Below are 15,527 nucleotides of genomic sequence, written 5' to 3' on the forward strand. Positions count from 1 at the left end.
CACTCATACATTGAGTGTTTGAAGGGATATTCAAATACACCTAGAATAACTTTCTCACTTTACACGTGAGGAAATTTAGGCTTAGAGATTAAGTCCTTTGTCCAAGGCAACACAGATAATTAAAAACCAAAGATAAGACTTAAATTTGGGTACAATGACTTCAAATTTGGATCTTTTTTCTATATGGAAAAGATTCTTTTGTTTTTACATTATTTTCATTTCCAAATATGTCCTGAAAGCCTCCTTTATAGCAACGGATTAAAAAAAAAAAAAGGTGGGAGGAAATAGTTCAACAAAACCAACAGATTGAAAAAATCTGACTGAAATGTTTCACATATAATGTTCTATAATATTCATATACTTAGTCTCTCACTTCTTTAAAGAAGGATGGAAGGGAATGATGGTGCAAAACTTTGGTTTCCTTCCCATATTTTTTTTTTAAGGCCAATATTAATCATTTTGATCTCACAACATTGTTTCAATATTTTATAATTCTTTCATTTACATTGTTGTCATTCTGCATATTGTTTTTCTGATTAATGTAAAATGTCATTTAAAATTTTAGTTTTAGTAGAAGTTCATTGATAAATAATCCCCTTTTGCAGGTAATTTAAAAAAATTCTTTTATAATAATAATATGTGATTTTTAAATGAGATAGTCCAATGAATAGGCTTGCCCCTTAAAGAATTTACTTTGCTTTGTAAATTACTTTTAGGGGAAAATGTTCATTTTTATAGAATTTATATCATTTAACCCACTGTTAAATTTGATCCATTTTAATAATCGATTACATGAAATTTTGTATGTTGCTTTCAGATTCCAATCATTTTATATTTTCTACTCTGCCACTCCTTAAAATTACCTACCTGCAGAATTAGTCATATTATAGGTTGCTTGCAAGCATGTGAAATATTTTACTTCCACAAGTGAGAGATTCTATTTTTAATCCACATTGGAAGTTGAAATCTAAGATGTAATGTCAGCATTAACCAAACAGGATACTGGACTAAATGAGGCCTTCCTGCTAGGATTACTTGTCAGTGATTTAGGAATGCCATTCATTGTTAAGTGAATGAATTTCAGATAGCAATAAAAGAGGCAACTGGAGAGCAAAGCTGGGAGATTTTTGTTATTGTTGTTGTTGTTCTGCTAGTTTTATATTCAATCATAATAACAATAACCATTATTTACATAATACTTGAAGTTTTGCAGAATGTTTCACAAGTATTATCTCATTTGATCCTCACAATAACCCTAAGAATTAGGTTCCATAATTATCCCCATTTTACAGATAAGGAAACTGAAACAGAAGCTAATTTTATTTTATTGTACTTTTAATGCTTTGAATGAAATATAAAAAAGGGAATTGGGAAAGATATCCATCTCAGGCAAAATCTAGTAATTATATATTCAGCTTCTCTTTCAATGTAGAGTGTGTGTGTGTATAGTATCTTGCATGCCAAACTTTTGTCATTCTGCATTCTTGAGAATTAATTACTGTGACAAACTGCCTCTTCTTGATCTTCGGGCTTTTGAAGTGTAAAACTATGTCCCGTTATCAGAATTTATTTTAAAAAATAGAGCTTACATTGTATTTTTAAAATTATATAGGCAGTAATTCATATTTAAAAAGACTAATAGACTAACTTGAAAATGGGTAGGAAATACATGGAATAGATGTTAGCCATTTGACTAATGACACTGGCTTTACAAAGAAAACTTTGGGGAGATTTCTGAATTAAGAATTATCTAATGTATGGTTGTTTTGTTTTTCATAACAATGGTTTAGGTACTGGGAAATATATGTTTCTCCTTCTAGCCTTGTCACTTATTACAGCAATATCCTTCTACTCTATATAAGCATAAGTGTTGAAAGAAATGCAAAATTTTAAAAAGATGCAGGCCCTGACTTTATGGAGCTTATAGTCTTTATATAGACTATCTATGATTTAATATATTAAAATTAAAATTTAAGCATAGTATAGTACCTGAATTTTTTACATTAAAATTTTTTCCCTAGGAATAGTGAAAGAAAAATAAGAGTAGAAAAATAATTTATTTACACACACACACACACACACACACACACACAAATTTAGGCATTCCTTGCTTTAGGTAAACTTTCATTAATATGACATGGGGGCCAATGGACATGTACCAGAAGATCTTAGCTTACTTCAGCAGTTACTGGTTACATAATCTTAAACAAATTAGCTTACCATCCTGGTCTTCAATTTCTACATCTGTTAGAATTTTTGATATTACCTTGAGTGAGAATTTTTCCTATATATAAATATTAGCAGCATGCCATCCATCCAGGACCTGCTTTGTTCTATGCCTATGAGAACATCCTATTAATTATAACTACTTCAGACATATCTATGTTGAAAAAACTAGGTCTTCTTTAGTCAATTTCCTTGTTCTTCCTGTAAAAAGGAATGGAGTTAACTTGTTATAATGATTAGAGAATTGTCATGAGTCAGGTAGGCCTAGGTGCAAATGCCAACATGATTCTTACTGACTGTGTACCTTAAACAAGTCACTTAAAGTATAAATGCCCTAGGCAGCTCTCTAAGACTCAGAAGTTGCCAAGTTAATAGAGTATATTTCTTACCAGGACTCCAAATGAAACAGGTCCAATTTAAAAAAATGTAGGGATAGTAATACCTACACTATAGACATAAGATTGTCAGGAAAGTCTTTTGCAATAAATAAATTTTAATAGATCATATAAACATAAACTATTAGATAAATAACTGGTCTGTATCATGTTAACAGCAAGAATGGGCTCCTCATGGAATTTCAGAAAGAGAGAAACATTTCCCAAGCCAAACTCACTGTGTTCCTTTCTTGCTGGGAGGCCATTGGACTCCACAGCTGTGGTAAGGATGTTTCTAGCAGCACTGTGTTCCCTTCTTACTGGGTGGCAAGCAGCTGGTATAGCTGTAGGGGCACAGATTTTTCTTGGGTCATGCATTCCTTTCTTTCCCATTTTCCCATAGAAACAATATTTTGCAAACATTCCTAGCTCAGTTCACATATACAAAACAAGTTCCTATGTATTATATAATATGTCAAAAAAAAAAGAAAAGAAAGAAAACAATGAGAAGGGGAGGAGGAACAATAAAATGATTTTCCTAAAATTGAGGTCTAAAGCATGTCAACCACTTAATAAGGACTAAATAAGCACCAATGGCTTTCTACTAATGTTAATTTCTACAGAATGCTGTGTTGGGCATTCAAAGCCCTGTATAACTTGGCCTTTTCTTACCTTTCCAGTCTTCTTTCACCTTGCTTCTGCACATGTACTCTTCCTTTTTTTTTCCTTTTTGTAAAAATTTTAATAATAGCTTTTAATTTTCAAAATACATGTAAAGATAATTTTCAACATTCACCCTTGCAAAACCTTGTGTTCCAAATTTTTCTCCATCCCTTCCCCCCGCCACTCCCCTATACAGCAAGCATTCCAATATAAGTTAAACATGTACAATTCTTCTAAACATATTTTGACATTTATCAGGACATGTACTCTTCCAACCAATGATACTAGTCTCCAGCTGTAGGCTCCATCCCTCAAATGGGCATTTTCTTTGGTTGTCTCCCATTACTTAGATGTTCTCCCTCTTCTGTTCTACTTACTGATCTCCCTTGCTTCCTTTAAATCCTACCTTCTATGGCCTTGCTATACCTGAACTAAAACTAAAGTAGCAGTCACCAAAACCATTTGGTATTGGCTAAGAAATAAATTAGTTGATCAGTGGAATAGGTTAGGTTCACAGGACAAAAGAGTCAATAACTATAGCAATCTAGTGTTTGACAAACCCAAAGATCCCAACTTTTGGGATAAGAATTCATTATTTGACAAAAACTACTAGGAAAATTGGAAATTAGTGTGGCAGAAATTAGGCGTGGACCCACACTTAACCGTACACCAAGATAAGATCAAAATGGGTCCATGATTTAGGCATAAAAAATGAGATCATAGAAATGCAAAGTAAGACAACTCTGAGATACCACTACACACCTGTCAGATTGGCTAGAATGACAGGGAAAGATAATGCGGAATGTTGGAGGGGATGTGGGAAAACAGGGACACTGATACATTGTTGGTGGAATTGTGAACACATCCAGCCATTCTGGAAAGCAATTTGGAACTGTGCTCACAAAGTTATCAAACTGTGTATACCCTTTGATCCAGCAGTGTTTCTACTGGGCTTATACCCCAAAGAGATACTAAAGAAAGGAAAGGGCCCTGTATGTGCCAAAATGTTTGTGGCAGCCCTGTTTGTAGTGGCTAGAAGCTGGAAAATGAATGGATGCCCATCAATTGGAGAATGGTTGAGTAAATTGTGGTATATGACTGTTATGGAATATTATTGTTCTGTAAGAAATAGCCAGCAGGATGAATACAGAGAGGACTGGCGAGACTTACATGAACTGATGCTAAGTGAAATGAGCAGAACCAGGAGATCATTATATACCTCAACAACAATACTGTTTGAGGATGTATTCTGATGGAAGTGGATCTCTTCGATAACGAGAGCTAATTCAGTTTCAATTGATCAAGGATGGACAGAAGCAGCTACACCCAAAGAAAGAACACTGGGAAATGAATATAAACTGCTTGCATCTTTGTTTTTCTTCCCGGGTTATTTATACCTTCTGAATCTAATTCTTCCTGTGCAACAAGAGAACTGTTCGGTTTTGCACACATATATTGTATCTAGGATATACTGTAACTTATTTTACATGTAAAGGACTACTTGCCATCTGGGGGAGGGGAAAAATCAGAACAGAAGAGAGTGCAAGGGATAATGTTGTAAACTACCCTGGCATGGGTTCTGTCAATAAAAAGTTATTTAATAAAAAAAAAAAAGAACAAGATAATTAGAGGAGCATAGGATAGTTTACCTCTCATTCTTGTGGAGAAGGAAGGAATTTGTGACCAAAGAAGAACTAGAGATCATTATTGATCACAAAATAGAAAATTTTGATTATATCAAATTAAAAAGCCTTTGTACAAACAAAACTAATGCAAACAAGATTAGAAAGAAAGCAACAAACTGGGAAAATATTTTTGCAGTTCAAGGTTCTGATAAAGGCCTCATTTCCAAAATATGTAGAGAATTGACTCTAATTTATAAGAAATCAAGCCTTCTTTAATTGATAAATGGTCAAAGGATATGAACAGACAATTTTCAGATGATGAAATTGAAACAATTTTCACTCATATGAAAGAGTGTTCCAAATGACTATTGTTCAGAGAAATGCAAATTAAGACAACTCTGAGATATCACTATACACCTGTCAGATTGGCTAAGATAGAAGGAAAAAATAATGATGAATGTTGGAGGGGATGCGGGAAAACTGGGACACTGATGCATTGTTGGTGGAGTTGTGAACGAATCCAATCATTCTGGAGAGCAATTTAAAATTATGCCCCAAAAGTTATCAAACTGTGCATACCCTTTGATCCAGCAGTGTTACTACTGAGCTTATATCTCAAAGAGATGCTAAAGAAGGGAAAGGGATCTGCATGTGCCAAAATGTTTGTGGCAGCCCTGTTTGTAGTGGCTAGAAACTGGAAAATGAATGGATGCCCATCAATTGGAGAATGGTTGGGTAAATTGTGGTATATGAATGTTATGGAATATTATTTTTCTGTAAGAAATGACCAGCAGTATGAATATAGAAAGGCTTGGAAATACTTACATGAACTGATGCTGAGCGAAATGAACAGAACCAAGAGATCATTATACACTTCAACAACAATACTGTATGAGGATGTATTCTGATGGAAGTGGATTTCTTCAACAAAGAGAAGATCTAATTCAGTCCCAATTGATCAATGATGGGCAGAATCAGCTACACCCAGAGAAGGAACACTGGGAAATGAATGTAAACTGTTTGTATTTTTGACCGGAATTCTTTTACTCCTTGTACTATTTACATTTTTCTTAATGATTAAGGGCAAAGCTTCTTAAACTGTGGGTTGTGCCTCCATCTAGGGTGTTATAACTGAATGTGGGGGTCAGGGAATCATGATTTATGAGCAGTAAAGGTTTGATTTGTATACCTATTTTATATGCCTATATGTATGGGGTTGAGTAAAAAAATATATATTATTTAAAAACTAAAAATATAAATAAATAAATCAATCCCACCTTCTACAGGAAGTCCTTCTTGACCTCCCTTACTTCTAAGGCCTTCCCTCTGTTAATTATTTCCTATTTACCCTGTATATAGTTTGTTTTGTATATGTTTGTTTGCAAGCTGTCTCCCCATTAGACTGTAAGCTCCTTGAAGCCAGGGAATGTTTTTTGCATCTTTAACAAATGCACTTAGCAAAGTGCCTGACACATAATAGGAGCTTAATAATTATTTATTGATTGATATTAAAAAGGGAAAACATATTGTTACTTTCATTAAGATTCTCATTTTACTATTTTTAGTGAATGTTAAATTGGGAGAATAACAAATATTCCAGTTCTTGAACAATAAACATTTCAGGAGAGGCAAGATGCCAAAGTAGATGAAAAGCTGATCTCTGAGTCAGGAAAAGCTAAGTTTAGATCATAGTTCTCCTATATTATGGTTGTGTTATTAGACAAATCATTCAACCTCTCATAACCCCTGAGTCTTTAAGTTGTGGAATAATTATAGGTCTAGTTTGGTCTAACTAGAAATGTGGTCTAACAGGAAAAAAAATTCATTGAATACTTAAAAAAATCATTAATAATGGCTTTCTCTATCAAGAATTCTGAGGTTAGTCCTTCTGGTTTACCTTCAGAGGAAAAAAAAACATTTTATTCATGAAGACAACTATATTAACCTATGTTATGTACTTTGAAATTTTGCAATTATTGAAATAATGATGATAATGATCATGATGGCAGTGATGGCCCTAGCTAACAGAGCCTAATAGAGCAGCACTAAATGCAAGCGGAATATTTAGAAAAGGCTTTTTCACTTGTATTAACATGGAATTCTGAAGCTGCAAGGCATGTCTTGCTGATCTAAAGAACTTTGGGATGAGAGTTGAGAAATCAGGATATTAGACCTGGACTTTCAACTAGCTGTCACTTAACATTCCTAGGCCTTGGTCCCTTTATGTGCAAAATGAAGAGATTATATCAGGCAACCTCTAAGATCCAATCCTTACATTCTATGACTTTAAATAGACTTTGGTGGGTTAATTGGGAATCTGGCCACCACTGAAACATTATGAACTGTGTCCTCATTCCTGAACTGCTGTAAAGTAATAAAATGAACTTTTGGAACACAGCCCTCTTATTAATGGGGGACTCATTGCATTGAGTTTTAACTAATTTCTTTCCATATGAATTAATTACAGACACCTGAAAGTGGAAATGATGAGCAGAGAAGTCAGGAGTTGGCTCATATGGAAGAGGCCCGAATGGTAATACTAAATAACCTTGAGGAACTTGAACAAAAGATTAAAGATCTCACTGATCAGATGGATGAATCCTCCAGAGAGGTAGGAGGCACATGAACTAATTTCTCTTCCTCTACTCATCTTCTCTCTTTTCTTTCTTTCTTTCTTTCTTTCTTTCTTTCTTTCTTTCTTTCTTTCTTTCTTTCTTTCTTTATTTTTTCTTTTTCTGGGGAGTGAGGGGAATAGTTAAAATTTTGCTGTTATTTATTATGGTGAAATTATGATGTCTAAATAAAGACACCAGCTCAATACCATCAGCAGTACACATTTATTGAGCCTCTACTAAGTACAAAATAAGAGTGCAGATGTCTTAGTGAATCAGATTGAGGCAAAGATGTCAAGCTTTTATTTTTTAAATACGTTTTATATCAGTGGTTCTCAAAGTCTGGTCCAGAGCATCCTCAGAATCTCTGAAATCCTTTCAGAGAGTCTACAAATTCATAATTGGTTTTTATTTGTAATGTGATCAATATCTATAACTATAACCCACATAAACAAAAACTCTTTGGACAGGTCCTTTTGAGGACCACTGTTTATACAATAACTTGTTTTTGTATAGTATAAGATTACCATATAGGGTCCATTAGCTAAAACACCCACTTTTATTTTAGTTTTCCTTAATAAATTATATATATAACTTCTAAGGGAATAAAGTTACTTACTTGTCTTACTTTTACTTGTCTTTGCTGGCAAGCCCTAGAAGCATTCCTACATTTGTCATTGCTTGGAATCCTATACTTTCATTCCAGGCTATGTGCGATCTTCACTTTGACTTTAGCAAAGAGAGCCAAGATATATGTAACTGCTCTCAAATTAACTGATGCTCAGCCTAGATACAAGAAATTGATATAATATACTATGAGCATCTTCTGAGATAGCTGTTCTCAAAGTATGGCCATCGAACCCTGGGCATCTCTAAGACCCTTTTAGGAGATCCCCAGGTCAAAATTATTTTCATAATAGTCTTAAATTGCATTTTTTTCTATTAAAATAGTCTTCTTTTTTTAATAATTTATATAGCTGTATAAAGCTGAATTTTCTTGATAGACTGACTAAAACAACTTAACACAAAGGATTGAATGCAAAAGCCAAATATTAAAAATATTTCCCCAAAATATGTCAAACAAATCACTTCTTACTATTTTTTTAGGAAAATAAGATCATTTTTTGTTTAAAATGTTGTTTATGTTAAAATATAATAAATTTGTTATTGTTATTTTAAATGAATTAGTATTTTAAATTTTACCATTTTAAAATTTCTAATATAATAAATATCAATAAATATAACACCCATAAACAAATGCTCTTTGTGGCTTTCAATAATTTTAGAGTGTAATAAAGTCCTAAAATTAAAAATTTCAGGGTCACTGTTCCAAAGAATAGGCAGAAGAAATGTAAAGTAAAAGAAAAAATAGCTTCCATAAACTATGTTCAGATCTCAAGACTTCCATATAGTTGACTATATAGCTGAGACAACAACCTGTCTCAAATCAAGATTTTCTTGGTTTGGTGTTGTAAATGGACAGATAAAAAAGCATTGACTCTAGAGATTAGAATGTGGATTCATATCTAATGCTTACCACTAATATGATTTTGGGCAAGTGATCACCTACCTGGACCTTAGTTTTCTTATCATGTAAAATGAGGGGGGTTGAACTAGATAACATCTGCCAACTCTAGGTCTGTGATCTTATACCTTGAAAGTTAACTCTGGAAAATGTTTTGTGTTGTTAGGGGGATATGGAATGCGCCCTTCTGGATGGCGAACAGAAAGCAGAAACTGCTGAACTTATGAAAGAAAAGGAGATATTGGATCATCTAAATAGAAAGATAGCAGAACTTGAAAAGAACATTGTTGGGGAAAAGACCAAGGTAAAAAAAAAACAACAACAAACTAAAGCTTAAATGATTCTATTACTGATCAAATGCAGTTTTTGTCTCATGGATATATTTATATGTATTTTATTAAACTTGACATTTCAATTTTTTTTTTAATTCACTAAGATGTTAACAGTGGATGCATTACCTCTTGATTTCCATTACTGGTCACATTCTTATAATGGCAGTACTCTAGACCAAAGGGATAATATGGGATGGATTAAGTCAAATGATGAAGTGAAGGTACAATTTGAGTGAGTTATTCATCTATCCAGGTCAGAGACAAAGAGGTTTTACTAGCTGGTGCACATAACAATCATGTTGTCTCTTTAGAACAATTAACTCCTTTATTTCTTTGGTTCCAAATAGTAGATGTATTGTTTAGTGTAATTCTCTATTGTTGGTATTTTTTACCTTTAGAACTTGAAATTGCACAACTATGAGTCTCATTTTTCAATTTCGTTTGTTTTAAAGACGGGTGTTTGTTTTAGTATAGAGGGATCAATTGTAGGTAGTTGATCTTGGCAAATATAGTTAAGTTGTTCCTCAGTACACTCCCCAATATTAAGTGAGGAATGTGAAAATCCAGTAAGGAACATGTCAGTAGGTGAGAGGTACCCTTCCTTGAATCACTGATTGGAGATTTCACTGGAAAAGGTTGCTCATAAGCAGTATAGGTCCCAAACTGGAGGAAAAAGGACCCAACCACTACCTTGTAATGATTATCCAGGGCCTTTATTTATTTCACTTTGTGCTGCTCACCTTTATAGCCATTAGAAGAAAGTGGGACAGAGGAAGTAGGCTTTTTTCTCTTTCACATACTCACCCTTCTCTTCCCTCCCTCCATAATCAGAATGTTTATGTACTAATTAGATTGGAGGAGAGAAAATATAACTAATGTATATGTATGTACATGCACATGAAGATGTGTCGATATTTATGTAGTTATCTTTACCTGAATGGCATCTCAAACTCAATATCGACAAACCAAATGTATCATCACCATAAAACATCCAATCATTGTTCCTATTTTAAAATATATATATAAAATTATAAAATATATCTCTTTTCTATCTCTGCAATTTCTCTTACAATTGCCCCTTCTTTCCACTCACATTGCCACCACTCTAAATTAAACCTTCATCACCTCCTGCCTACTAAGTATTCTCTTCCCTCTCCAATCCATCCTTCACATAGCTGCCAAAATCATCTTCCTAATCAACAAACATAGCTATCATTTTCTGACTTAAAAAAAACTTCCATGGATTCCCTTTTGTCACTAAGATAATTGGGACATCTCACGAGTGCATTCTAGTCTACTTTATTTCACATTTCTACCTGTTATACAATCTTATGTTCCAGTAAACTTGGACCTCTTTCAGTTAGCTGATATTGTTCTTCTTTCTCCCACCTATATTTATTTACTCAGAATCTTCCATTTCTTTTTCTTTCTCTCTGTCTGCTGAAATCTTTCTTTTTCTAAGTTCATCTCAGTGCTTACTATTACCTGTATCCTCCTGAACAGATCTCTTAACCTCTTCGAACTTCAATATTCTTATCTGGAAAATGAGCAATTGGACTAAATGATCTCTGAGGTTTCTTCCACTCTAAACTCATGCTACTTTGGCCTCTTCCATGAAGTCCCCCAGCTGACCCCTGCACCAGTCTCCACATGCCAGGTGAATGTGCTCTCTGCTTCAGTTTTCCCAGAGAATTTTGCCTGTTCCTCTCCTTTATACTTACCTCATTCTGCTTCCCTTGTGTCACAGTTAAGTGCTTCCCTGTTTTCCTTCATTAAATCCTTCACATTGTAATGAATCTCTATATCCCCAGCACTAGCAGTGCCTTATATAATGAAGATACTAAATATGTTATTGTTATCATAATTTCAGTTAATATCAAAATCATAAAGGACTAAATAAATACTAAATAATAATTTAGAGAGGCCATAGAAAGAGTACAGAAGTTGGAGTCAGGGGAAACCTGGGTTTCAATCCCAGCTCTGCTACTTACTAAGTGACCACTGACCAGTTCATCTAACCTCTTTGGGACCCAGTTTCCTTATGTGTAAAAAGATGATAATATTTTCACTTCTACTTCACCAGATACGATTTTTTTAAAAAGACGAGTCTTTTGCAACCCATGTAAATTCTTATTGTTGAATTAAATCAAATATCGATTGGGCAGGTATATATGTACATACATATATAAACAAGCTTATACATAAATAATCTATAAATAAGCATATAAATAAATAATCTAATATATATGCATTATGTTCATATATTATACAATAAGCAAGTGTGTATTGTATAAATTTATGTAAATTGTGTAATACTAGAGATCTGGAAAAGATCAGAGATTACTTACTCTAGTTTCCCTTCATCTTACAAATAAGCTAACTTAGGCCCAAAAAAGTCGAATGATTTTCCTCAAGTTAATTGTTGTAAGGATTAAATATGATAGCATGTTTTATAAATCACATTTTTGTAAATCATGACCCTGTATGACCCCATTTGGGCTTTTCTTGACAAAGATACTAAATTTCCTTCTCCAGATCATTTAACAGATAAGGAAACTGAGGCAAACTGGGTGAAGTGAATTCCTCAGGATTACAGATTTGAACTCCTAATTCTAGGCCTGGTGCTCTATCCATTGTACCACGTCAAAATCATACATTATTATAATAAATGAAAGGCATTAAGCCCCTATTAATGGCAGATCCAAGACCCATCATCTGCTTGTGCACTTTTGTTTATACTCTAAAGCTTCTTCCAATTCTTTATCATCCCATATGTATGCAAGTTATTACATATGAATGCTGTGTGATAGGTATTTTGTGTATATATGAGACACATACATATTAAACATACACACACACACTTATTTATAAACACCAACTTTCATCCTTCTTTTCACTGTCTTTCCTTTCTTGGTTGAAAATTGGCAAAGACATTCATAGAACTTTTTATATTCCAAGGATATATTTATGATTTACTAAAGTACCAGTGAAAACCAGTGTCCAGTGCTAACTAGTCACAGATGCAACTTGGTTAAGTAGCATGATAAAATGTTTATCATGGAAGCAAACATATCACCATGTCCATCATCATCATCTATATGTAACAGGATGCTCCAATTCTCTGATGCCATGGTTCCCTATACTTGTTTCTTCGTAGTACCTGGAAGTATATCATAAGTTTGTCCTTCATTTTTTGGAATTCTTGTTATTTCTCCTTTTAATCATTAGGCATCAATCAGCCTCCTTTTTTCTTCTTTCTTGTGTAATGTTGTTTGAAAGGCTATTCTGAACAAGAAATGTATACTCATGAAAGGAGGCTTAGATTTAGAATGACTGAGACTCGAGAATTCCCTTGTCCTTGGAGAAATCCTATGAGATTTGTCATATTCTTCCAGATACAATCTCTCAAAGGGTAGGAGGCTTATCTATTAACCAATATTTTCTTTCAGGAAATGGAGTAAGTTAAACCAATGACAGAACTTATTTCCCCTCTTTCCTTTTTCTAATCAAATTAATTAAAGATTTACCTATTTTGTTAGTTTTTTTTTTTTCATAAAACCAACTCAGTTTTATTTATTAATTCAATAGTTTTCTTACTTTCAATTTTTATTAATCTCCCCTTTTATTTTCAAAATTTCAAATTTGGTATTTAATTGAAGGTTTTTAATTTGTTCTTTTTTTAAAAGCTTTTTTAGTTATAAGCCCAATTCATTGATTTTTTTCTTTCTCTATTTTATGCAAGTAAGCATCTAGAGATATAAAATTTCCCCTAATAACTGCTTTGGCTACATCCAACAAATTTTAGCATTTTGTCTCATTATTGCTATTCTCTTAGACGAAGTTATTGATTGTGTCTATGATTTGTTGTTTCACCCATTCATTCTTTAGGATTAGATTATTTAGTTTTCAATAAATTTTTGGTCTATTTTCCTCTGGCCTTTTATTGCATCATCTGAAAAAATGCATTTGCTATTTCTGCATTTCATTTTTAGGTTTTTATGCTCTAATACATGGTCAGTTTTTGTATAGGTTCCCATTATCACAAAAAAAAAGTATACCCCTTTCTGCCTTCATTCAATTTTCTCCAAAGATCTCCCCCTCTGGTCTCTATATCTCCACTTCAGATATTGTAAGAGCTCTGAAGGAGTTTTAAGTAGATAGAAACTTGATTCAGATACAGCCTTCTCCAAGAAGCCTTTCCTTAGTCCCTGTGGCCACTAGTGCCTTTCTTTTTCTGATTACTCTTATACTTTTTCTGTATTTCTTGTGTGTACCTGGAAATATATACACATTCTAATCTATTAGAATGAGAGCAGGGATGAGATTTTTGGTTTTGGTTTATGGTTCTTGGCTTTGTTTTGCTTTTGTTTGTATTTCTATTGCTTAACATGATGCCCAGCAAATAATAAGCACATAATAAATTCTTGTTGAGTCATCAAAGAGAAATGCACATGTAGGTTGTTTGAAATTCTGTAAAGTTGTATTGATGGTTTCACCAATATCTTTAGGATAGAAGTTGAGGTTCTGAGGTTTTGCTAGAAATTTAGGAAGTACCAGGTTAACATTTACAACTATTGGGATATTACAGCATGCTTGGGAATGACACATCCAACTTCCCTGTCAATGACTCAATCAGCAAACAAATTTATTAATTATCTAGTTATATGACAAGCATTATGCTATGAAGAAAAAAAAAACATAGGACTTTTATTCATCAAAACTAAGAAAAATGACTGTGATGTAGAGAGGCTAGGGAAAGTAGCAATTTAGAAACAGGGGAGCAGATGGGTGTTGAAATACTGCAGTGCTGAAAATGCAGCACTTATTTTCTCAGACAAAATTAAATGTAGCTATTACTAGTTTGGGCCAGTGAAGTGGTACAATAGATAGAGTATTAGGCCTGAAAAAGGAGGAAGAATCATTTTCCTGAATTCAACTTTATCCTCAGACACTTTCAAGTTGTGGGATCCTGGACAAATCACTTTAACCCTGGTTGCCTCAGTTGCCTTATCTGTAAAATGAGCTAGAGCTAAAACGGCAACAACCCATTCTAGTAGTAGTATCTTTCTCAAGAAAATCCCAAAAGAGGTCTCAAAGAGACAGAAACAACTGGCAGTGACCAAACAACAATAATTATCAGTTCATAACACTTGAATCTTTTTTTTTTTAATCTAACCAGAAAATGAATGGCCATGGAAAGTATTATATCTTGAAGAAGCCAGTACAGCTTATAGGCCTTTCCACATCTTCCCTAAGAAATTTTAAGATGCTATCAAAACAAAACAAAAAGCTGAGGATTTTGGAGATTGAGAATAAACAAACACTTAAATCATTAGATTTCTAATGCCTTATAAGACAGGTGACAGAGTTAGTTAAAGTGTAGGACATATGCTTTTATATGTGACCAGCATGGGGGTTTGTTTTATTTGACTGTGCACATTGGTTAGAAGGGTTATGTTTTCTGGTTTTTTCTTTTCTTTATGGGAATGGAGGTAGAGAGGGTTGGCAAAATACTGCCTCTTCCCAAAAAGAAAAGAAAAGGAGGGCATTGAAGCATTTTAAAGAAAATAAACAGAAGACAATAAAAGAAATTTCAGAAGGTAATACAGAAAAAGAATAGCTTTAAAAATAACATAGATAATTTATACTCTAAAAATAAACTGTAAGCTATGCAATAGTATTTTATAGTTTCATGTAGTGATTTTTTGGTTATATTTTACATAATGAAAATCTTTTTTAATGTGTGTAAAGATGCATTTTTTTAAAAGGAAGAAAAGGCTGGAGAGTAAAGCAATGGAAATGGTATTCATTTCCAGGAAAATGACCTCTGCCCAAATGCCTTTTCCTCCAGAGTTAGAATAGATGTTTTTATTTGTTTCCAGTTTTCAAAAGCTAATTTTAGCATCTTATGTTGTTTAAAAAAAAACAATCAAAGACCATAAATCTCAAAAGTTAATCTGTTTTACCTCTCATATGGAAAATGATACTTCCTTCTCTAATCACCTGTTTAAACTGAGCTTCACAACTGCAAGAACTTCCTGAACTATAAATAGAAGAGAGAAGTATTATTTTCTTATTGGCTCAGAGTCTGTACCTGAGTGGTTTCTTAGAGTGATATTCCTTCTTCTGTAAGTTGGGCAGCTGTCCACCTGTTATTCATTCTCTGTTCT

General features: G+C 33.4%; 1 protein-coding gene across 4 annotated transcripts in view; it reads left to right on the forward strand.

The window, feature by feature from the left end:
• The window catches only part of PHLDB2 (pleckstrin homology like domain family B member 2), a 138,835-nt gene that overhangs the window by 47,124 nt on the left and 76,184 nt on the right, over positions 1-15,527 (forward strand). For all 4 annotated transcript variants that reach the window (XM_051985267.1, XM_051985269.1, XM_051985268.1 and 1 more), the window contains exons 4-5: positions 7,356-7,499; positions 9,192-9,329. In XM_051985267.1, the coding sequence (XP_051841227.1) occupies positions 7,356-7,499; positions 9,192-9,329 (282 nt within the window). The remainder of the gene's footprint in view (positions 1-7,355; positions 7,500-9,191; positions 9,330-15,527) is intronic.

This window comes from Antechinus flavipes, chromosome 3, assembly GCF_016432865.1.
Source record: "Antechinus flavipes isolate AdamAnt ecotype Samford, QLD, Australia chromosome 3, AdamAnt_v2, whole genome shotgun sequence".
Lineage (NCBI taxonomy): Eukaryota > Metazoa > Chordata > Mammalia > Dasyuromorphia > Dasyuridae > Antechinus > Antechinus flavipes.